This window comes from Erinaceus europaeus, chromosome 9 (assembly GCF_950295315.1).
Source record: "Erinaceus europaeus chromosome 9, mEriEur2.1, whole genome shotgun sequence".
NCBI classification, from domain to species: Eukaryota; Metazoa; Chordata; class Mammalia; order Eulipotyphla; family Erinaceidae; genus Erinaceus; species Erinaceus europaeus.
In genome coordinates this window covers 110,646,431-110,671,981 of record NC_080170.1, presented here as the reverse complement: position 1 = coordinate 110,671,981, position 25,551 = coordinate 110,646,431, and the positions used below count along the sequence as shown (strand labels likewise).

Sequence of the window (25,551 nt, the reverse complement as noted above, 5' to 3'; positions counted from 1 at the left end):
AGGACCTGCAAGACTGGGAGGCAAAGCCACGTCTTTGGATGTGCACAGCACACACCTGCCTTCAGCCACACAGCCAAGATCCCTGCTCCTACCTGGGTACCTTATCCTGTTGGGAAAAGCAGGTCAATAGACCCTGCCTCTTAAAAAAGAAGAAAATAAACATATCTCTGGGAGAACATGGGAGAAAAGGGGGAGTGGGGGCAGCTTATGTGATGCTCTATCCAGATCCCAGATGGGAGAGTAGGAGAGAAGTAGCACAGACTTGCCTCACCACGCACAAAGTTTCCCCTCGGCTCTCATATGGAGTTTGAGGACTCAAACCCAGGTCATCACATATGACAGAGTGTGTGCTCTACTCTCTCCCATTCCTTTCTGCCTCTGCAGAACTGACTGATGGAGGACGAGAGTGGTCTTACACAATGACAGATGAGGGGATAACCAAGTGAATTTGTAGCTCTGCTGAGGGTAGAGGAGCAGACTTGACAGACCTGCCAAAATGTAGCTCACAGGCAATAAACACACAACAGATAAGAGTAAATGCTGAGTAGTCATGAACATCCAAGCTCCAGGACTAAGGGTCAAGAGTTAGCTCACTAGAGAGGATGTGCACCTTGCCATGGACACAACTCAGGCTCAAGCCCTGTCAGCACAAGGGAGGCTCTTGACATTGGGGGAAGCTCTGAAGCTGTCCTCTGTCTCTCTCTCTGTCTCCCTCTCTCCCTCTCCTTTGCCCTCTCCCTCTCCCCCCCCATCTGACTCAGTGAAAAAGTTGGCCCAGGACCTGTGAGATAAGGTTTTGCAAAACAAACAGACAAAAAACTTAGAGGTCTATGAAAGACCTCTACTGGATGGTTTTTCTTTTACTCCATTTGTGGAAGAGAGAGAACTAAAGCAAACCAACTGGTGAAACAAATAGTAGGTAGACCTGAGAAACACGGTGATTAGCAGAGGAAGGTGGGGTGGCACAGAGACTGCTGGTGGATGCTGTGAGTTACATAAACCGATTTATACAGTGTGAACCTGTATCTCTGAGATCTTTATAATTTTGTAAACCACTGATAGATCACTACTAAGAAAAATTATGTAATTAAAAGCCTCAAAGATTAATAAAATGAATTTAGCTTATAGTAACAAAGATACTTAAACATTCTTTTAATTTCCACAAGACATATTACTGGGGTTCAGTGCCTGCATAAACTATATATATATATCTTTATTTATTTATTGGGTAGAGATAGTTAGAAATTGAGAAGGAAAGGTGAGATAGAGAGGAAGAGAGACACCTGCAGCCCTGCTTAAAGCTTTCCCCCTGCAGGTGGGAACTGGGGACTCGAACCTGGGTCCTTGCACATTGTAACATGTGCGTTCAATCAGGTGTGCCACCACCCAGCCCCACCTCTCTCTTAGTTTCTAGATGTCTTCCCTGTACTTTGTCTCTCTTTTTGTGCTTCCTATGTTAATTCCATTTCCCCAACAAGCTCCCCAGCAAGTGGCCCATTTATTTTATTTATTCTTAAATATTTTATTTATTTTTCATGAAAGATACACACAATGAAAGACTAGAGCACTGTTCAGCTCTAGCTTATGGTGATGTTGGAGATTGAACCTGGGACATCAGAGCCTTGGGCATGAAATCTATTTGCATAACCATAATGTTGTCTTACCAGCCCCAAGTGGCCTCTCTAACCTATGTCCCCCTTTTTAAAAAATATGTTTAACTTATTTATTTATTATCTTTATTGGATAGAGACAGCCAGAAATCAAGAGGGAAGGGGGAGATAGGGAGGGTAAGAGACAGAGACACCTGCAATACTGCTTCATCACACATGAAGCTTTTCTCCTGCAGGTGGGGACCAGGGACTTGAAACTGGATCCTTGTGCACTGTACCATATGCTCTCAACCAGGTTCACCACCACCCAGCCCCAAGCCGTGCACCTTCTGAAGGTTCCTTAAAGTGAGGCCCTTCATCATTATATTTGCAGGACTAATCCTTGCAGAGTAAGGCTATGGAGTGGCTACAACTTCACAGATTCTGGGGGTGTCTGGACTGACACCCTGCTGCCCAGTGCCTGCTCTGGGGGGTCTTTGGAAGGAGCTGTATTCCTGGAGGAGGTGAGTCCATAAAAGTGAGGCAGCAGTCTGGCAGTTGCCTGGGCAAAGGTGGACCCAGTTGGGTCTTCTTCTCTGGGATGAGCTCAAATAGGAGCTGGCTGAGGACTCTAGGACACTATGAATGTTTCCCTGTGATGTCAGTGCTGGCTGAACATTGGATCATCTGGACCAAACTGTAGCACGAAGAGCTGTCAGTCACTCTTTTTTCTCACCCACATTCAATCTTAGCAAATTCTGACAGCCCTCTTTCCCAAAACTTTTAGATCTCTCTCATTTTTTACTTCTTATTTCCTATTCTTATTCTCAGGTGAATAAATTCCTTCCCCATACTGTGTTTTTTTTTCTTTTTACCTCCAGGATTATTGCTGGGGCTCAGTGCCTGCACTAGAAATCTACTGCTCCTGGAGGCCATTTTCCCCCCCATTTTGTTGCCCTTGTCATTGTTGTTATTGTTGCCATTGATATTGTTGTTGTTGGATAGGACAGAAAGAAATTGAGAGGGGAGGGGAGACAGAGAGGGGAAGAGAAAGACACCTGCAGTCTTGCTTTACTGCTTGTGAAGTGACTCCCCTTGCAGGAGGGGAGCTGGGGGTTCAAACCAGAATCTTTATGCTGGTCCTTGTGCTTTGCGCCATGTGCGCTCAACCTGCTGTGCTACCTCCCGACCCTGGGCTGTGATTTTTAATGGCAATACCTCTCTGAACTCCTGGCTTCTGGATTCCCCCCTCTGTGACCCACACCACCCCTGGAAAGAACTTTCCACACATATGTGTAAACCAGCAACAGTGTCCAAGATACAATATTAAATTCCTCAGCATGATTTACAGGGGCTTTGCAAGTTCCCCAGTGTGAGTTTCCTAGCTTTCCTTGTGTGTCTGGCCCTTGGTGCACCCCACATGCAACTATCTCACGCAGTAAACCATATCTGAAGGCTTTGCTCTTGTATATTTTCCAATACCCAAGGCCAGCCACTCAGGAAATGCTTGTTGAAGGCAATGCCCAACTATAGGGCAGTCTGAAAAGTCACAATGCATTTTTGCATAGGGAAACACAGAAACACACATCATGATTTTTTAGACAACACAAAAGAATGGGAACAAGTGTCTCCTGGCTCTAGATATAGTCTCTTCCTGTACAGTGTTCTTCTGGCCCCTCCTATCAGTGTGGACAGTGAGTCTAAGTGAAGAAATCTTGGCCAGTCTTGAGGAAGAGTGTTGGGCTCCTCTCTTGCACCTAAGCCCTAGGCCTCTCACCTCTGGCAGCTCCTCCTTACCTAGAAGAGAGCCACCACAGAAGGGCCGACCATTCAGGTGGGACAGCATGGCAATCCAGGGGGCAGAGCCCTTCTGCACCGGGCGTCCATTGAAGATCCTGGCCATCAGCTTCCTGGAGATCCTGGGGAGCCCACACACTGCAGTCAAAAGAGGGAGGGACAGTTCACACTCTGGGTGATACTTGTCTTTTGCCAAATCACCAGCTCCTCATCTTCCATGAGGAATGCTTGCCATTTATTTTTTATTTATTTAGTCACACACACACACACACACACACACACACACACACACACACACACACACACACACACACACACATACACACACACACACACACACACACACACACACTGGATAGAGAGAGAGAGAAATTGAGAGGGAAGGGGGAGGTAAGCAGAGAGAAAGAGAGACACCTATAGCCCTACTTCACTCCTTATGAAGTTTTCTCTCCTGCAGGTGGAGACTGGGGCCTTGAACTTGGACATCCTAACGTGCGTTCTAGTGCTCTACCAGGTGTGTCACCACCTGCCCCTCCCTTTAAAAAACGTTCTTTTCTCCTTGCTTTCTTCTTTCTGTCCTTCTTTTCCTCTTTCTTTCTTTTTTATTTTTATTTATAAAAAGGAAAAATTGACAAAACCATAGGATAAGAGGGGTACAACTCCACACAATTCCCACCACCAGATCTCCATATCCCATCTCCTCCCCTGATAGCTTTCCTATTCCCTATCCCTCTGGGAGTATGGACCCAAGATCATTGTGGGATGCAGAAGGTGGAAGGTCTGGCTTCTGTAATTGCTTCCCTGCTGAACATGGGTGTTGGCAGGCGGATCCATACTCCCATCCTGCCTCTCTCTTTCCCTAGTAGGGTGGGTCTCTGGGGAAGTGGAGCTCCAGGACACACTGGTGGGGTTGTCTGTCTAGGGAAGTCTGGTTAGCATCAAGCTAGCAATCTGGAACCTGGTGGCTGAAAAGAGAGTTAACATACAAAGCCAGACAAATTATTGATTAATCATGAACCTAAAGGCTGGAGTAGTACAGATGAAGAGTTGGGGGTCCTTCATTTTGTAAATAACTAGTAGTCATATTTTAGTTATATTCCAAAGGGCCTGTGGCTATACTATCAGAGTACGCTCAGCTCTGGCTTATGGTGGTGCTGAAGATTGAATCTGGGAGCTCAGAGACTCAAGTTTAAAAGTCATTTGCATAATCATTATGCTGTCTCTCCAGTCATATTTGGTTCCTTTAAAAAAGATTTATCAGTGATAGAGCACAGTGAGAGCCAGATCATCGCTTTAGCATATGTAATGCTGGGGGATGAACTGGAAACCTCATGCTTATAAAGTCTAGCACTCTAGCCCCTGGGCTACCTCCCAAACTGCTTGCTATTTTTATCTCCTAGTACTGTCCATGGCTTCTTTCAGAAGGTGTGTCCCAATTTTTTTCTGGGGTCTATTCTTCCTTTCTTAGTCCTTATGACTCGAGTTGGAGTAATTTTACCCTTGGGCTTTTATTTTATTAATCTTCAAAAAATATTTTATTAATTTTATTTTAATGAGAGGAAGAGAGATACAGAGGGGAAAGAGAAAGAAAGAGAGAGAAGCACTGTCCAGCTCTCCTTGATGGTGATGCTGGGGGTTGAACCGGGAGTCTTGGAGCCTCAGGTATGAATGTCTTTTTGCAAAACCATTATGCTGTCTTCTTAGAACTTTACTTTTGGTTTTAGAGGTGACCTAGACCTACCTGATGACATCCCCTCAGTCTCTGTTGATAGTGATCATTCAGAGGTAGGAATGTAAGCCTGGCCACACCATTCAGTGCCTGAACTGGGTTTTTGCTGATTATAAAAAGATTTTTCTTTTTTTTTAAATATATATATATATATATATATATATATTGCATAGAAACAGAGAGGAATTGAGAGTGAGACAGAGAGACACCTGCAGCCCTGTTCACCACTCATGAAGCTTTCCCCCTGCAGGTGGGGACAGGGGGCTTGAACCTGGGTCCCTGTGCACCATAATGTGTGTGCTTAGCCAGGTGCACCACCACCCAGCCCCAAGAGATTTTTCTCTGCTAGATTTGCTCAGCCCAAGTTTATGGACAATCACTGAATGAGAGAGAGTTTGTTGACAATAAGTCTATGAACAGAGAATCAAGAGGAGATAGAAGATGAGGAGTGAAGTCAGAGAGGTTATATCCAGATATTGAAGTGCCCTTGATCTAACCATACCTGAAGACTTTTGGTATGGACTGCTCAGCTCTGTGAACTTGTAATTCTCTCCTTTGCTTAAATTGTTTATATTGGATTTTACTGTTGCAAATGAAAAAAAAAATCTGGCTTAAGAAAGCTTTTCATGTTCTATCCTTGGTGAAATCTTTTCCTCAGGAAGCTTTTCTTCAGGGCCTTATGGGCTTTAAGACCCCGTATCAGGTGTGTGTCTCTTCTATGCTCCCTTTCAACTGACCTGGGATCACAGACACACAAAACCTTGTACCCAAACAGCCTGTGGTCACCATGCAGTCTATTCCACGATGCAGACACTGCACTGCATGGCTAAAGAAACAGGCAAAGACCTCACTGGCCCAAGATCACTCCATCTCCTCCCACATCACTCTACCCCCTCCAACCTAAGGACTCTCCATCAGTGTCTCAAATCTGTGCCCCTTCCATATGCCCTTCTCACATCTCTAGCTGGATTGCTCATAAAACCTGAAAAGTATAGCAAATCTAGCCCTCCTCTCTACCCTGCCAGCTTCTTCCTGCATTACTGCTGACTGGCAGTGTCTGCTCAGACAGTAGCCTTGCCCCCAAACCCCCAGTTTATTTCAGCTCCTCACTAGCCACTAAGCTGGTGAGGCACAAAGTCACCAGGAACCACAGTCCATTATATATGCTCCATACAGATAGTCCATTATAGTAGGTTCTGGGACTGAGAAGGAGGAAGAAACAGTCACTAGAGGAAGGTTGGGAACCTAAGTTCCTATGGTAGATTAAGATGACGGTTGGGTCCATGGGCGGACAACCTCACCAGTGTGCCTTGGAACCTCGCTTCTGCAGACCCCTACCCCACTAGGGAAAGGTAGAAACAATCTGGGGGTATGGACTGACCTGCCAATATCTATGTCCAGCAGAGAAGCAATTACAGATGCCAGACCTCCTACATTCTGCACCTATAAGAATTTTGATCCATACTCCCAGAGGGGGAGAAATGTTAGGGGAGGATGACTAGAGGGCTTTGAAACCCAATTCCATCAGGACCCAGAGAGATTTGAGGAATAAAGAAAAGGCACTCAGAAATAGTAATAGGTTAGCTGTGATTTAAAATGGAGGAGAAGGCCAGACCATGGAACAAAAGGCAGATAGATACAGAAATAATAGTCAACCTATCTCTGTGACCTCTGGAGAACTACTGCAATTTCCAATGGAAGGAATGGGGACACAGAACTCTGGTGGTGGGAATGGTGTGGAATTGTATCCCCGTTATTTTGCAATTTTGTAAATCACTAATAAAAAAAAAAAAAAGAAAAAGTGTTAAAAAATAAGATGACAGTCTGGCCTACGGTGACACACACATATTGACATCTATCTTGGGGAAATGTGTGAATATGCCATTAGGACAATAAAGATCAACATTTACTTGGATAGTGATATTGAAGTTGACCAAAAAAAAAAAAAAAAAAAAAGGACGATTTGGTGTCTCTGTGAGTCACAATATAAAATCCAGATATTGGAGAGAAGTAAAAAGTTGAAATATCATACAATACATGATGTGATGTTCTTGAAACCAGCTACATACAAAGTTGAAAAACAGAGTTTGCTACTTTAATCTTTCCTTTCTTTCCACTTTTTCCTTCCTTCCATCCTTCTATCCATTCTCTCTCCTTCCTGTCCTTTCCTTCTCTCTTTCTAAAATCATGCTGTGGTCTGTGCCTATTTAATTTCACTGCTTCCTGCTCTATGAGAGAGAGAGAGAGAGAGAGAAGGGAGAGACACCACAGCACTGTTTCACCCTCCTGAAGCTTTGTCGTTGCATGATGATCCAGGTGGTGCCGAGTGCTCTCAAACCTGGGTCTTCCTACATGGTAAATGGTCAAGTGTGCACTCTAGTGGGTGAGCTTTTCCTGGCTCCCTTAATCTCTCAAAGGTGTAAAGTACATGAACCCTTCATTAAGACGTGAACCAAAACTAGAGGCAAGCCATGAGTGCGTCTCTCACTAACACGCACAACTGCACCCACCGCAGCCCTATCTGTACAATTTCACGCATGAAGCCTTTACAGCAAGCCTTGTACCACTTCAGTGTATTTCATTTCCTTTCCCACATCCACACAGTCATAACCCCAGATCTGGGGAAGGGTGGGGGTGATTCTCGCTCTCTCCAGAGTGACTCTAGTAGCTCTCCCAACTTTTCTTCCTAGCCAGTCCTCTCAAGACTCCACTCTACACACCAGTTTACTCACGCTTAGACCAGCCTATTCAGAACTGAGAGAGATCCAGGAGTTTGTAGTCTAACAGGAACACCTCAGAGGGTCTCTGGTTACAGGACAGACTGCTGACAGTACATAGTTTGCTTAAACCTCACTGCTGCTGTCAACTAGGCATGTTCCTCTCGTGCCCAGGGCATCTTTTGAAACTGCTGCCAAACCTGTGCATTTGCTGAACTCCTCCAGGCAGTGTGAGTCGTTGGCATACTTGACTTTGTCCTGTATTCTCACTGGAGTGCTTTGAAGTTAACACTTCAGTAGCAGGTGCTCCAGTGAGGGGACATGCAACTGCTCAGGGGACACAGGGCACTAAATAGTTGTAGAAATAATAGTTAATCCATATCTGCAACCTTAAGAGAACTGTTGAAATTTACAATGGAGGGAATAGGGATTCAGGACTCTAGAGGTGGGAATAGTGCAAAGTTGTAACTGTTATCTTTTAACTTTGTAAATCAATATTAAATCACTAATAAAATAAAAATATATATAGTGTCAAGAAGTGGTACCCTTCCTATAGATGTCTTGGTGACCAAAGCTTTGTCTCATTTGCATGGGAATTTGTTTGCCAAACAATGGGGAATTCATAATAACCAAAAGCTGGAAGCAACCCAGGTGTCCAACAACAGATGAATGACTGAGTAAGTTGTGGTCTGTATACACAATGGAATACTACTCAGCTATTAAAAATGGTGAAGTCACCTTCTCATCTGGGATGGAGCTTGAAAGAATCATGTTAAGTGGAATAAACCAGAAAGAGGAGGATGAATATGGGATGATCTCACTCACGGACAAAAATTGAAAAATAATAACAGAAGCAAAACACAAAGCAGAACTTGGACTGGAGTTGTTGTATTGCACCAAAGTGAAGGACTCTGGGGTGAGGGGAGGGTTCAGGTCCTGGAACGTGATGGCAGAGGAGGACCTAGGTGGGGAGTGTTATGTGGAGAACTGAGAAATGATACACATGTACCAACTACCTGTTTTACTGTTGACTGTAAACCATCAATCTCCACAATATAGAAAAGGGGGAGGGGGAAACAGACAAACAATAGTAATAGCCAAATCCCCAAACAAAGGCTATTGGTTCTGCATGGGAAGTTTATTTCTGCTTTAGATCCCTGATAGCGAAACAGAGGCAGAGGGACTTTACAGAGTAATGAAGCCTGTGACATTAAAAAAAAACACACACAAAATACAGCATTTTTTGATATGCACACTGGCCGGAGGCTTGGGAGTGTGCTGTAGTGAACTGAGAAGTGGATGTGTTTCCGGTATTTGCTGGGAATCTCTCTCAGGGCTTCTCTGGTTGCCTTTCTCTGATGGAGAAGTCTCAAGGAAGAGATCCTGGGGGTAGAAGGATGCTCAGTGCTCTGAGCATCCAGGAGAAGCTGCTGCCAGTCAAAAGCACTGAGTGCTCAAGCCTGAGGGAGGTATTACATCTCCTTTTGCATCTGGGAAGAGTGAAAGGCAAGGAAACTTGTCTGGATCCTCACAGTTGACTGCAGATAGGGCAGAGGCTGGAGCCTGGGGCTGGGGCTGGGCTGGAGCTCTCCTCCTCTCACTACTGTTTATGAGCCAGTCTCTGCTGCCCTCAGACAAGATGGTCCATTCCCTTTGAATTTACATGCAGGATGGATTCTCTGTGGACTTTGAATCCCAAACAGGTAGGGCAGACTAACAAGATCAGTTACTCCTGATGAACCAAGTCTTCCTGTCCAATTTCATGCTCAGAAGTGCAATCAGTTCCAGGTGGGTCTTCTTGTAAGCCAAGCAGTTCAGTTGAGACTTCGAGGTTGCAGCTGAGGCTCCGGAAACCTAATTCAACTGATGCATTTCAAAGCAGAAAGGGTGTATGTGCTCACTTGGGGAGAGAGAGAGAGAGAGAGAGAGAGAGAGAGAGAGACAGAGAGAGAGAAAGAGAGAGAGTTGGGGGTGTGGTGGTGGTGTATGGACAGCTTTGCTATGATATTTGAAAGTGAGATATGGACCCAGTTGCTGTGTTCTGAGTTGACAGAAGGGACCTAAGGACATCTCTTTTGAGGGGAGGCCACCATTGTGTCTTTTCTCCCTGGTCCACAATTCTTCACAACTTTCTCTTCACTTTTGAGCTCCCCATAGCATATATGATCAGGTCTAGAGTATAAGTAGCTTTGGTCTAGACAAGCCCCAGGGACAAAAGTATCTTGAGGCATTACAGAGGTGAGAGGACCCTCTGGAGTGGAGTCCCTGTCTCCCCAAACCTGTCCTTTTCAGGGTATCTTTCTCTTACAACAGGGACCAGACTTGTCTGTGCCAAGAGGGCAGAAGTAGATAAACATATGGAATGGGAATGCAACACCCTGAGACATCTAATATCAGGTCAGAGCTCAGTGCCAGTGGTGAGGGCAACAGGAGTGCTAACTGGCTAGGAGTGTACAAAGGCCCTGGAGTCACATGAAGGCCAGAGAGGATGCTTACAGAGGCCTGGAAAGCTAGCTCTCCCATGGTACTGCTGGGGAGGAAGAGGCTGGGAGGAGAGGGGACTTGCCCAGAGTTATGGACTCAGTCTTTCTTCAAAAGCCATTTCTCTACACCACTACTGGAAAGATGCCAGTAGTGTGTGTGGGCCTGCCAGGCCTGCTAGTAATGTGGAGTGTGCCGTTGGAAGCATGCAGTGCAGTCTCGATCCTGGGTATTCCCCTGGGCTCACCGCTCCACCTGCAACTCCCTCTCTTGGGGGGAGCTCATCTGCTCCCACACCCAGTTCACATAGTTGGAGACCTTTGTATAGACACCATAGACCTGCTTGCTGCCACACTCTTCAGGGCCGCCCCAGGACACCAGGCCTTGGGCCACCCAGCGCTGGCTGAAGTCATCCAAGATGACGAAGGCGCCACCACTGTCGCCTAGGCACGTGTCCTTGCCACCCTCATAGTAGCCGGCACAGAACATGTTCTCAGTGACGCTGTAGTTGCCAGAGCGGGACTCGTAGCTGGCTTTGCACTCGGCGTGGGGCACCACGGGCAGCTTGACATACTGCAGCACATCAGACAGGGTTCGAGTGCCGCTGCTGATGATCTCATCCACGGTCATGTTGGGGTTGGAGATGCCCCAGCCGGCCACCAGGCCCAGCACATGGGGCTCCGGGCCGCTGGGCTGGGGCCTGGGCAGGCAGACAGGCACGACGAGGGGCCCCAGGGGCACGGGCTCCTGCAGCCGCACCAGCGCAATGTCGTTGTTGTAGGTCTGGATGTTGAAGTCGGGGTGCAGCACCACTTGGGCTGCCGAACTGTTGACAGCCCCTGATTTGTCCCGCACGTCGTGGAGGCCCAGGTAGACTGTGACGTGCTCCCTGGAGACCGGGGTCACCGTGTTGTCTCGGCGCTGGGAGCGCAGCACGTGGGCCGCAGTGAGGATCCAGGACTCAGAGAGCAGGGCCCCGCTCCCGAACCACTTGTCGTTTGGCACCCGCGAGGTATCCTCCACCACGATGAGCACCTGCCAGGGGAAGAGACCCGGCTCGGCCTTCCGGCCCCCGATGATCCGCTTGACTAGGCTAGGCAGGGAGCGGGAGGGCTGCCCACACTCTGCAAGGAGAAGGGAGGGGTCGGGACAAGAGATAGACTGGTCATCTCAGACATGTGACAGGAGGCACTAAGCAAAATTCACATCCCTCGCTGCCCCCCCACTGTAGATTATGCCACCTGGGATCCTTCTTTGCCTGCATGGTATAGCATGTGTGTGGCTCTGTGCGACATCTTTTGTCTGGCCCTTCTGCAGGGAGGGACATCAGTGGGTCACACTGTGTCATGATGAACCATTTCCAGCCAAGATCACCTGGGCCTTAGCTAGCCTCTCTCTTGGCAAGCACTGCTCATAATTCCCCTTTCTCCCCTAGAAAGGCATCTCATATCCAGAAATGGGCACTTCTTATATCAGGGACGCTAAAATAACTTTTGTTTGGCTTTATTTTTAATTTTTCTTATATTTGACAGGACAGAGAGAAATTGAGAGAGAAGGGGGAGAGAGACAGGGAGAGAGAAAGAGAGGCACCTGCAGCACTGTTTTACTACTCATGAAGCTTGTGCCCTGCAGGTGGCAAGTGAGGGCTTGGATTCAGTTCCTTGCAGATGGTAATATGTGCACTCAACCAAGTGTGTCACCACCTATCCCCCCTGAAATAACCTTTAAGAAACTGGGCTTTGAGAGTATCAAGGAGCCTGAAAGACTGTCTGGTAGGTCATGGCCAGCACTGGACTGGGAGCCAACACATGTAGGACCTTGTCCTGGCCTTTCCCCCCTAGCTCTTGTGTAACTCTAAAAAAGTAAATTTTCCTCCCTGATGAGACTATTGCTTAAAATGATATCTAGTGTTCCCTCAAATTCGAAAAATGGATATTAAGTTGAGTACCAAGGGATGACGCTGGGTTCTAAGAGCAGTCTCTTGCCATGTATCCCACACTGTCATGACCTCTAACCTTTTTCTGGCCTAAAAGGACTCATGCTATGGATGGATGTCCAAGGCATCCTAAGTATGGGAAATGTGGCATAATCTACGAGCAATGATGCGTGGGCACTGCTTGGAGCCACCCATCATTGCATACAGGACCCCTGCAATACCTTCAAGGGAAGAAGAAAGGTCTGAGCCAACTTCATTCCACCGAGCATGCACATGCACCACCAGCCTCCTGCAGCCATGCCTCTGGCTCACTGACAGAGGGTCTTCTGTGTCAGCCCCACCCCAACCTCTACTGGGTAAGAATGAGTTCACATAGCTCCTTCCCAGGCAGGGTTCTTACACCTGGGAGGTATATCTGCTATGACCATGAACTTTCCTGTGGTTGCAAAAATGACCAGGCTACATTCCTTGGTCCTGGTTGCTTTCAACAGTTCTTTAAAGACCAAGAAACATTTTAGTATTCTTGATAACTTTGGGAGGACAGGCTTTCACCAACCTAATTCTTTTCAGATGCTCTTCTTTCTGTAACCAGATGCTTCTTACACGGTCCCAAGGCCCCTCTTTCGTTCACCCAAGACCAGATGTCAAATGGGCTTTGTTAACTTCTGTGGCCTGGCCTTTCTTTGTGATTTGAAGGATGGACTCTCAATTGTAAGCAGCCGTCTTCAGGGTGACATCTTGAGGCAGGTCTATTACTGGTTCTGTGCAACTCATTTAGTGCTGCTGAAAAGCCTCATCTGGTGGACATGCTTTGGGCTCAGTCCATGGTCACAGCAGAGTTAGCACTCACTGGTGACTTTCTTCAACTAAGGTGCAAATAGCAAACCATAGATGACAGAATGCCAGAGCTAAGGGGAGCTTGTAGAATAACTGATTGACAGATGAAAAGACCAAAGTTCAGGGAAGGTAAGTGACTTATTGAAAGTTATCAGTGCCAGAGCCAGAAATAGGGCCTATTTCTTCAAACTTTTGCTCCATCTTTTCCACTAGAGTTTACTTTTCTTCTTGAAAGTTCTTTATTTTTCAGGAGGCTGAATGGCAACAATGACAGAGCTCATTGAAATGGGACCATTCTTGTTGAATGCTACCATTCCAGTCTTTCCTGGGATGAAGACTTCTTGAAATACTAGATCTAGTTGCACTGAGCCTAATTTTTGGCTCTCAGAAATGAGGTACTAATGTAGAATCCTTAAAATAAAAATCTGTTATTCTAGAATTTCAAGTTCATGATGATAGTTTTGTTGATCAGAGTTAAGAATGGTGGTTTAATGTTGCTTGTATTGACATTAGAATTCTTGGGTTCCTTTTCTAGCTTTTTATGTATCATCCTATGGATAAATTGTTATACCTCACTAATTCTTACTATCTTCAGTGGCAAAATGAGGGGCAAATGATATTTGATTAATAGACTCCTTGAAAGATGGACATTATGATGGCATATGAAATAGCTTTCTCCATTTTGACTTGCTTCCGGGGTTAATCCTGGAACTTTAGGAGGCCAACATTTAGAGATTTGCGATCTGATAAAAATGATAAAACATGACTGCCCAGCTACAGATATTAAAGGAATTTCTTGACTAAGACACATTGGACAAATATAGAGAATGATGACTATTAAGAGTCACGTAATGTCATGGGTAATCTGGTTCTGCTTCCTCACTTCTGAAGTATGGGGATTCTAGCCCCAGAGTGGTGAAATGCTTAGTGAAGATCATCAGTCTTAGAACTACAATCCCTGCTTCTCCATTCAGTGCAACTTCCCTTTCCAGAGCTCACAACTTGGCTGCCTAGGATAGAATGCACCTGCAATATTATTTTCTTTGGCACACAAGGTATTTTAGTAAAAGGGGGTCTTGAACATATAGTTGGTCACAGATCCACCATTTATTATCCTATATGTCTTCACCCACTGTAGCTCTTGGTTATGATACTGGTTAAGCCTGTTCTGTGTTTTCATAATGTCCTCTTAAGTGAAGCCTGTCTCACTAATCCTCATTATTCCATTCCAAGAACCATGACAACTATGATGTCCCAAACTAACATCCAAATATCAATGCCTTCTTAATTTTTAAAAAAACTAATAGCAGGAGCTGGACAGTCATGCCCATAGTGCTATGGCAAAGACTTGCTCAAGGACCCAGGTTTGAGCCCTCACTCCTCACACGCAGTGGAGACGCTTCATAAGTGGTGAAGCAGGTCTGCAGGTGCCTATCTTTCTCTCTCTGTCTCTCCTAGCCCCTTTCAATTTCTCTGTCCTATCAAATAAAATAGGGGGGAAAAAAAAGGAAAAAAATGACCTCCAGGAGCAGTGGATTCATAGTGCACTAACTCTAGAGGCAAAACAAACAAACAAACAAACAAAATTTATTAATGACAGATAACTTCACAACCTTTTCACTGTGATGTCTAATCTGACATATATAAGTCTACTGACTTGAGGGCTACTAAAACATAACATTCAAATAATACATTATCTAGTCTTCTGGGTATACTAGGTACTCTGATTTAGTAAAATACAAGGCCACAGAATATTTAACCTTGAATGGTTGTATCTTTCAACTGATTCTACACTCAAGTTTATGTGTTGTGAACACTAGCTTTTTGTAGGCTCAATGGCCTACAAATGTACCCTACAGTGTACATTTTAGGGCTACAATATTTCAGTTTGACTACACATATGTATTGTGATTACAATTCAAGCCACCCACACATTAATGCTAAAGTCAATATTTCCTGTGTTTGTATGTACAGTGACACTTCCTGTTTCCGTAAATCCCCCTTTCATTTTATAGGGGGACAGTGGTGAGCCACAGGGAAGCATTCATCTGAAAGATGTAAACACATTGCTCTTTGGAAGAGCTTACTGCTCTGCCTTACAGTTATTTCTAGGATGTCTGATGCCTATTTCCTACACAGTGAATGCTTGAGATCAAGATGCCCATTTGATTTCCCTGTGCACGGCAGGTACACAAACAAACAGTGTTGGGGAAAGAAAAAAAACTGGTGAGAAGGGAACATCACTGCAGAGAGAAGAAGCAGGAAGACTTTTAGCAGGATAGAGAAAACTAAATATAGAGGTTAGTTTGTTTGAAAAGGTGTGAGTCTGGACTTCTCTGACATGGATCATATGAAGATACAAAACAATGAAAACATCATATCGTGCTCTCCATTCAAAACCCCATTAACAGCAAGAGCATCTGCCACCTAAGGGCTTTGAATATGCCTAGAAGGTGAAGTACCTGGCAAGCAGGTGGGTTGACTTCTCCCCAGCACTTCATTCATCCAGACTCCTTGGGCTGAACAGGTATAAACACCTGAAAGAGAACAAAAAGGTTGAAGAAGAGAGATGCAATGTTTGCTTTGTAACGCATATGAAAGAGTTTTTGGTTCTTTTTGTTTATTTTTTTTCTTCACTACTCCTATCACCAAAGGTCTGTGTTCCTATCTCCATGCCCACAGATAACAATTACAGTTCTCCCACAGTCTTGAAAATAGGTTGATATTTTTTTCACATTTATATATTTAATTCTCTATATTCCATATAGGAATGAAACCATTCTGTAGTTGTCCCTCAGTTCTTAATTTCTCTGTTGTGGGTCAACATAAGTCTTTCAAATGGGCTTCCTGTTCACATTTTCTGAGCTCTCTCATTGCAAATTGAAGATCTTTTTAAAGTGAGAATATGGTCATGCCCCTCTTTTGCTGAAAATTCCCAGTAGTTCCCTATTGTCCTCAAAGCAAACCACACACTCTTCAGCATGTAGCCCAAGGCTCTATGCAATTTGATCATGAATGTCTGGGGCTACCCTGTCTGGCCGAGCCACTCACAAGCAGGCTTTTCTTGTCAGCATTCCTACAGACCTTGGTTCCTACCATTCCCTACAGTTCACTAGCCTTTCCTACCTTTCCCTGTATAACAAGCTCTTTCATAAATCAACTCTTGTCCACCACCACATGAACATCTCTAGCTGTGACACCTCTAGCTGTGAGTAGTATTACTGTTTCCTTTTTAGCAGATAAAGGTTTTGAGACTTAAAGAAATTAGGAATAATTCCTTTAAAAAATTATTTTGCCTCTAGGGTTATTGCTGGGGCTCAGTGCCTGCACCATGTATCCACTGCTCCTGTAGGCTATTTTTCCCCCTTTTATTGACCTTGTAATTTAATGCTGTTGGGGTTATTATTGTTGTTGTCATTGGTGTCACTGTTACTAGATAGGACAAAGAGATATGGAGAGAGGGGAAGACAAAGAGGAGGAAAGAAAGATAGACACTTGCAGACTTGCTTCAGCTCTTGTGAAGCGACCTACAGGTGGGGTGCTGGGGGCTTGAACCAGGACCCTTGTGCTAGTCCTTGCACTTTGCGCCATGTGTGCTTAACCCATTGTGCTATTGCTCTTTTAAAAAATTTTAATATTATCTTTATTTATTTACTGGATAGAGACAGCCAGAAATTGAGAGCAGGGGGGAGATAGAGAGGGAGAAAGACAGAGAGACACCTGCAGCACTGCTTCACCACTCAAAAAGCTTCTCCCTACAGGTAAGGACTGGGGTAGGGGTGGGGGGCTTGAACCTGGGTCCTTGTGCATTGTAATATGTGAGTTCAACTAGGTGCATCACCACCTGGCCCCTAGAACAATTTCTTAGGATTAGTCTGTGAACTGTTGAGACTTGCCATTTTCTTGAGAGATTTTTCTTTACCAGTAGATGCATCAGAGTATTAGGCTGCCATGTAGCTTATCTCTTGGGGTGTGGATTGACACTGGAAGAGACAAAGCATCTCTCCAAGTGCTTTTTCTCTCAAACTATGGGCAATGGGTTGGATGTTTCAGACTTAACCTTCATCCCCAGAGGTGATGAGGCGGGAGCTGGGATGGAGTGCTCACCTGTGATATTATGAAGCATCTTGTAGTAGGGCTGCTGGCAGGTATATCTGATCTCGGACTGGTATGTGGTAAGGTTGTGTCTGGAGGAGAAGGTTACTAGCCCATGTTCCAACTCTGGTGGGATTCCACAGTCTGTAACTGAGAGAGAAAAGAGTGGGGCCCATCAATGACCCCTCACTCTTCTTTTTTTAAAAATACTATTTACTTATCTATTATTGGATAGAGACAAAGAGAAATTGAGATGGGAGATAGGAAAAGAGACAGAAAGAGGCCTGTAGCCTTACTTCACCACTCGTGAAGCTTTCCCCTTCTAGGTGGGGACCAGGGTCTTGAACTTACGTCTTGTGCATTATAATGTGTGCCTTTAACCAGGTGTGTCACCCTGGCCACCCCCCCCCCTTTTTTTTTAACCAGAGCATTGCTTAAATCTGACTTATGGTGGTGCTGGGAATTACACCTGGGACTTCGGAGCCTCAGCCATGAAAGTCTTCGCATGACCATTTTGCTGTCTCCCCAGCCCCTCACTTTTCTCAGTCATCCAATAGATCTGTCTCCTATGGACATGAGGGCTGTGGATGGCAGACATCTTCCGGGAGCAGTGTTGTAGTTTATGAAATAGGGCTACGGGGATTATACATGGTAGAGTCTGTTCTGTCATCTGTGGCCCTACTTGTGGGATCTTTCTCATCCACTGAGGTACTAGTATGTAGTCAACTCACCTGGACTGATATTAGTTCCAAGCAAGAGTCTTGTCTGATGAGATTTTAGCTGATACTACTTTCTTTCCCATTAGGAACTCTTCCTGAACTTCCAGTTCTATTGTGCAATCCTTTTCACCTCTTCTGCCAAATATGAAGCCCATGACTCAGCAAGAAAACAAAGATTTACATGAGCCAAAGAATCTTTAGTTCTTCCAGACCCAACCACATGCTGAGTAAGGGCAGTTAATGTGTTCACGCTGTAGCATGGCATTAAAGAAAAAAGAAAAACAAGCAAACAAAAGAACCCAGCTTCTACTTGAGACTACAGCCCCACCCTGATGACGCTCATAGACAACTCTCACAGACGACTCAAAACTCTCAAGGCCATGGAGGGTAGGATGTGGTGTGGGGGACAAGTTTTAGTCGTCACCCATTCAGCTCTCCCATTGTTGGTGGCTGAACACTGATGCAGTGGGTAGGACTAAAGATGTCTGCTTCTCTGAAGTGGTTATAGGGAAACTCATCAGTTCTGTCACATCATAGCAGAGCTGCTGATAAAATCCAGTAAGAGTTTTCTAGGAGCCAGATCAGTGTCTGAGGAGGCCTTTTGTTGGTGCTTCTTAGGAGTTTCTGCCAAGGAAACTTTCTAATGAGATTCTAATAATAGGCCTAGCAGCCTACACCAGGGTTGAAGAGTCATAGCACTCGACAGCTGGAAAAAACCCCAAAGACAGGCAATGATAATGTCACCATAACTGATGAGTCCTGAGATGAGATCAAACTAGTCTAAAATCATACAGTAACTTATTATCAGATGACTGAATTAAGAGGCTAGGGATATTCAAAGGAACACTACTCTGGAACTAAAATGATGATATTCGTCATTTAGGATTCAATAGATGGAATTGAAGGAGATTATACTAAGTAAAATAAGGAAAGAAGTGAAGGACAATTACCATGTAGTTTTGTTTTTATATGGAATATAGATGACTACATGCCAAAAAATAAAATGATAACCAAGCTGTCTCAGACTTTGTGAAAACTAAAGTGACTACCAGAGGGTGGGTGTGTGTGTGTGTGTGTGTGTGTGTGTGTGTGAGAGAGAGAGAGAGAGAGAGAGAGAGAGAGAGAGAGAGAGAGAGTGTGTGTGTGTGTGTGTGTGTTGGGGAAGAGTACATCTGACTCCGGTGGGGGGTGAAGTGACTTGCACCTACATATACAGGTATGAAATTTAGCCACAAACCTTACAATTTTCTAAACCACTAATTGTGAAAGTTTTAAACAAAAAAGAATAATAAGCTACTGTCATAGAATTAGATCTGACCTTCAACTCAGTATTTGTTTGTTTGTTGATTTTTTTTTTAAGGAGAGAAAACTGACACTTGAAGACCTGTTTCCTAGTTAGAAAAAACATACTCAGTTTTGACTAGATCATGGTGTCCATTAACTGTCAATCTTCTGATAATTTCAAGGGACCACACTTGAAAACCCTAGCAGAATTTCCACAATATTTTTCCTTTTTTGGAATTAGAGAGGGAGAGTTATATACCCACCCATGAGATGATGCTTAGAAATTGTGATTAGAAAGAAACTTCAGGACTTAAAATTCATCTTTTTGATTGAAGAGTCATCTAGCTTAGAATACAAATAGCTGAAAGGCCTTGCAGAACAGAGAAGAAGAATGGAGGATGGGAAGGAATGCAGGTACCTCTACAAAAGACAGTAACATCAAACGCTGAACAGGTTGTTGGGGTAATGGAATCCATCTATATTGTTGGTGGGAATGTAGATTAGTCCAGCTTCTATGAAGAGCAGTCTGGAGAATTCTCAGGAGGCTAGAAATGCAGCTACCCTATGACCCTGCAATTCTTTTCCTGGGGATATATCCTAAGAAAACAAACACACCCTTCCAAAGAGCTCTGTGCACATCTATGTTCATAGCAGCACAATTTGTAATAGTCAAAACCTGAAAGCAACCTAGGTGTCCAATGACAGATAAGTGACTAAGAAAGCTGTGCTATATATGCGCAATGAAATACTACTTAGCTACTAAGAATGATAAAATCATCTCCTTTACCTCATATTGGGTGGAACTTGAAGGAACCATGTTCAGTGAGATAAGCCAAACAGAAGTTGAATACTGAATGATCTCATAGGTGGAATTTTAGTGACAAGATCAGAAAGAAAAAGCACAAAGAAAAACTTGGGTTGGGTCTGGTGTCTTGCACCAAAGCAGAGGATTTGGGGGAAGGGAGGGGAATTGAGGGGTGTTTTGGCCTCCTGGTGCATGATGGTGAGAAAAGAGCTAAGTTGGGGATGACAGTATTTTGCATACACCCATCATAGGGAGATGAGAAGTACCCGGGTATCAACAACCACAATGTACACCGTTAATTCCCCAGTAAAATCACAGAAACAAGAAATGCAGAGAGGAAAGCAAACACAAAGACAGATGGTTGACATTTTGCTTTGACCTTTGAACCCCTGGACAGACAGTCCTCATTGGTTTTGATCACCCCAAAGTAGATTCACCTGGTGCTCTGTTAGGAAAGCATGTGGGGGTCAGCACTAAGAAAACAAGAATGGACAATATTTATTATGCAAAGCTGTTCAGTTTAAAATGGATGTTCTGCTGAAGCAAAACACAGATTTTTTTCTTCCCTCCTTAAGGAAACGTACTAGCTGACACCTGGTTCCTGGCATTACTCTCGTCTCCTGTAACCTGGGTTCGTCTTACTCCCGGTATTGAGGCTTGATTCTTAGCTCCAGATGGAAGAATTTCAGGGTTGCTCTTAGAAGACATGATCAGGTTATGGAGAGTCCATTATAGGAACAGCACTGGTTGGGAGAGAGTTTCTAGATGGAGAGTTGGCTTTTACATCATTGCAGAGAGATGACTTTGCCCACTGCTAGAGCTGGCCCTACCACAGACAGAGTGATCAGCACTGTAGAGCAGAGGACACTTCTACTTGAGTTTAACAGAAGGGGTGGAAATCTACCTTCTCCTCATGTGTCAGTGGCAAATAAAGGACTATGTCTCTCTGGGCCCTGCAAGCAACTTGCCAGGCTGTGCCCAAACACACAGACATTGCACCAGGCCCTATGTTCCTAGCCAGTCCACATTTCCAAGCTTTATCAGGGTTTTTATCCTTTCCTCTGAAGCCCCCTCTGACAAACTCCACACTGTGGCATCAAGATGCCATTCCTCTCCTCATTCCTTCAGACTCCTTACCTTGTCATCCCCTGCAACAGGAGGCACCATCTCACTCATCTTCAGAAAAGTGTCTGTCTCTTGATCTGCCATTTTGAGCAAGATTTCCCACAGCCTGGGAACTTCCAAAAGAACAGTGCTTAACTGGCTCCCCCTGGCTGTCAGTCTCTGGTGCTAGGCATGCACAGGCCTCATCTCAGCCTCTCCTGGTGCACTGACTCCAGTCTTAAGAGATGCTTTGCTGTGCCATTTCTTTCCCATACCAGATTTGAGGCCTACACAGCCACCTTTGAGGTCTTGATCAAGCCCTGCTTCTGCTTGAGTGCCTTCTCTCATTTTTCTGATCACATGGGGCTGCTTTCTCTCTCTCTCTCTCTCTCTCTCTCTCTCATACTTTGTGGCATTATCACTATTTGACTATCTATCACATCTTCTGACTATGTCCTCAAGTCCCTCTGTGACATTGAGTTCAGTATCTGTTGTATTTGTGGACTTGAAAACATTGATTCTGCTGATGTTCATCTCTAGAGACCACCAATCTCTGCTGCCCTTGGATGGTACTGACGTTCCCAAACAGCCAGTTATGTGCCTTGCAGGATTCTGCCCACATGCACAGGCCATTCACTCACTGAACAGTTGCCGTCGTCACCGTGGAATGGAGCTTTGTTGTGTGTGACTCTGTGCAGGCTGAGGCCAGGATTCCCAGCATGACCTGCCCTCCAGTAGCCCTCCCTCCATGGTTATATGTGCCCTATCTATGTCCTATCATGCCAGGGCTGAGAACCACTGCTTCCAAACATGTTATCTGTCCTTTGGAAAATTTTATTCAGCGAGTTCTGTGAGCATGGGATTTCAGCCTCATGTAGGGTACAAGTGGGAGGGAAAAGTTGGGGGGAAGGAGACTATATCTAGATGTCCTGAGATTCCATGCTATATGGTTTCTCAGTTTTGCCTATTTGTGGTTAAAAAAAAGTAGCAACAGATAAAAGCATCAAAGTCACAAAATCACAGGCATCCTGGTTCACTCAAACTTTAAGTGTGGAGTGGATTTGAAACCAATACCACTTGGAGTGGATTCAAAGTAATACCACTTTGGCCTGGCCAGCCTGAAGCCATGGGATTGGGTATTCAGCTTTGTGTTTCTGGGACCAAAGCCATTTTCCCACTGATAAGAGTTCAGTCCATTTAGAGGCGCTAAAACACCCCCATTGTCTTTTCATTATTATCCAGAAATATGTTTAAGAGATGGGTGAACTGTCAAATGGAGAAATGTCCACCCAGCAGCTTTGCTCCGTTTCCATCCCAATCCACAATCCACCATCCACAGTGAATTGGGAAAAGAAGTGCAGGCACAGCAGGAAGGGATGGAGTAGCTCTGAGATCTGGGGCCTTGTGAGGGGTCCATTCAGGAGGTCTGCACTGTGAGGGGTCCTGCCATTCACTCTGCCTCCAGGTGGCTCTCCACATCCATTTCCATGTCTGTCACCATCGTAGGGAAGATCCAAGAGGGACCAGGAAGTATAGGGAAAGGAAGTGAGAGAGAGAGAGAGGGAGATAAAAAGAGGGGAAAAATTAGCGAGCAGAGTAGAAACGGTGCATGCAGGAAATGCAGAAACACTCTACCAGGACTGACACAGAACACATAGTTGAAGTACAGCCAGTCTGAAGGACAGTTTGGGACTGTGGAATCTGTGCTGTTCTGAGAATGTGCACAGTCATAAACGGTCACATATGAGGATTGCAACATTCTGCCTCTGCTGCAAATTTGTGTTCATTTGATCCATATCCTCACTGGGCACATGGAGGAAAGAGGAGCAGGAATTGTCCAGGCTGCCACAGCTAGGCTGGGGTCAGAATTGGGACCAAAAATTCCACTTCCTACTGCCTACTTCAGTGCACATTGCTCCACTGTGTATGCACACTGCTGTCTCTTCCCAGCCCATGTCTACATGAGCTCCATCCGGGGACTTTCAATGTCATATAAACCCTGAGCAGAGAGAGACTCAGTAATTGCCTACTCACTGTGCCTAATAAGGTTTTTAAGTAGAGAGTTTGATCCAGACTGTGGTTGGAGGACCAGGTTGTATCAGGTAGAGAGAATAAACAAACAAACAAATGAACAAAAGTCTCTTTGCCTCCATAAAAGGAAATGATGAATATTTTTGAATATTAATGTACATTTCTAACAAGAGCTGCTTCAGTCCAGACCACATGTGGAAGAGACAAGTCACATAAAGGTGTAACTTCAAGCAAATCAGTGCAAGGCCAGCAAAACTGCTCAACTGGACAGTCTGCTAACTTTATCATGAGCTCAATCCAGGTTCAAGTCTGACCCCACTGCACTGGAAGAAGTTTTGGAGATGAAGTTCTCGTTCTCTCTCTCTCTCTCTGAAATAAATGACAATCTAGAGTTTCGAAGTCCCAGTGGTGATAAATATTACTTATGCAAATTAGTGTCTTAATCTATCAATATCTATTACAAGAAAATGTATGTGAATTTCATCAGGGAAAAAATATATATACTAATGACACAACTAACTTACTTTTCAAAAAATGTGAAAAGTGTGAATGAGAGCAAGCTAACCTCTTGCTGGTGAGGGGGTGCTCCCCAGATATGAGATGTACAAGAAACTCAGTCAAGTCCAGGTCTGAATCTTAAACTTCCTGATTACCAAGACACATTCTGTCCCACACCACAAACTCTTTTGCTTCTTCACTCCAAATCCCTCCTTGGTTGGCCCTGGGTAACATAAGCCACACATAGGAGGGGACCACAGATGCGCCTGTGGCCTTGGTATTCTTAGATGTCTGGACTTTGTGTTTTGCGTATGAATTCCCTATAATCCTGGGCACTGACATCCAGTGAATATTTGCTAAAATTTTTTGGTGGGGTCATAAATATACCCCCTACTGGGTTCTGACTCTAACCACGTCATCAGATAAAAAAAAATTGGAAAAACAAGCACATATGGCTCCAAAGTTCTGCCTGTGATTAGCCTCCAAGGAGCCCCTCCCTGAAAAGTTCCTTCCATGGGGCAGTGGGTGTGGATCTGCCTTCTTCCTGTCCCTCAACCAGTTAGGAGAAGGGAAGAGGAACCCTCTCCAACATATACAGGAAGCCATGGCATGAGGTGGGAGTGGGGCACTAACCCTGCGTCTTCACTCTTTGACTTTTCCATTCTGAAACTAACCTTTCCTTCCTTCCTTCTCCTCCTCCTCCTCTTTCTCTTCTTCCTCTTTCTTCTTCTTCTTCTTCTTCTTCTTTTTTTTTTTATGGAGACAGAGAAGTAGAGAAGCTGAGAGAATAAAAGTTTCCCTCAACGAAATGGGATCCAGGCTTGAACCTTGGTTACGTGCATGACAAAACAGTGCACTTATCAAGTGAGCTATTTTCTTGGCCCTCTCTCTTACTTTGTTCCTTTTCTAACTCTTTTGGCCAACACGTCATCACTGCTAGCACAGATGTTTCCTATAATTAAGGTCCTTACACGCCTCCCATTGATCACCTGAAGAGGGGGTGTAGCATGGTGGCTGCTGATTTGTATTTTAACGAAACTCACCAGGTGGTTTCCATGGACAACATTAATTTAGATCAGTGGTGGGGAACATCAGGCCTGAGAACCTTATATGGTCTTCAAAATTATTTGGTCTGGCTCCAGCAGAACTTGAAATTCAATAAATCCAGGAGTTTTTTGTTTGTTTGTTTGTTTTATTTTTTACCAGGGCACTGCTCAGCTCTGTCTTATGAAGGTGTTGTTGCAAGAGAGTCTGTTTGCATAACCATTATGCTATCTACCCCTGCCCTCTAGGAGTTTTTTTCATCACAACATTATGGGCTGATTTTCAGGCTGATAATTATGTATGGCTCACGATAGTGCTATAAACATCCAAATGGCCCTCATTAGAAAAATGGCTCCCCAAACCTGATTTAGAGCCACTGAGATATATTTGAGAGTGCCGAAGCTAGTTGGAAATGTGTATTTACATGTCTGTGGTCATGAGGTATGTTGGGAATAGAACTGAGCAAACACTCAGGGTCTGAGAGTTAGAGCCAGGCTGTGCTGTTTCTTCACATTGTCCACTGCACCGGTCCCCATAGGCCTTCATGCCCAGCTCTAAGATACGAAGTGTCCCGAGAGGCTCAATGCATGTGACTGATGTCCAGGCAGAGAAGGCAAGGTCCCAGACTTTAGGCATAAGTGCCAAAATAATTGCCCAAATTAGAAACTGAGTTAGTTTCACACCTGGAGGCATGCTGTGTCTCTAGCAAGCAGAACTCCCTGGACTGAAGACCCCACCAATGTGTCCTGGAGCTCAGCTTCCCCAGAGACCCACCCTACTAGGGAAAGAGAGAGGCAGACTGGGAGTATGGACCAACCAGTCAACGCCCATGTTCAGCGGGGAAGCAATTACAGAAGCCAGACCTTCCACCTTCTGCAACCCACA

General features: G+C 44.8%; 1 protein-coding gene across 4 annotated transcripts in view; it reads right to left on the bottom strand.

Annotated features, from left to right (window-relative positions):
• MASP1 (MBL associated serine protease 1) overlaps positions 1-25,551 on the bottom strand; it is an 80,109-nt gene that overhangs the window by 14,196 nt on the left and 40,362 nt on the right. For 2 of the 4 annotated variants that reach the window (XM_060198530.1, XM_016192385.2), the window contains exons 9-11: positions 17,194-17,331; positions 15,549-15,623; positions 3,387-3,524 (exon numbers count right to left, since the gene is read on the bottom strand). In XM_060198530.1, coding sequence (XP_060054513.1) covers positions 3,387-3,524; positions 15,549-15,623; positions 17,194-17,331 — 351 coding nt within the window. Of the gene's footprint in view, positions 1-3,386; positions 3,525-9,782; positions 11,438-15,548; positions 15,624-17,193; positions 17,332-21,906; positions 22,585-25,551 lie in introns of those variants that run through there. The other 2 variants (XM_007532733.3, XM_016192386.2) reach the window with 2 other exon arrangements.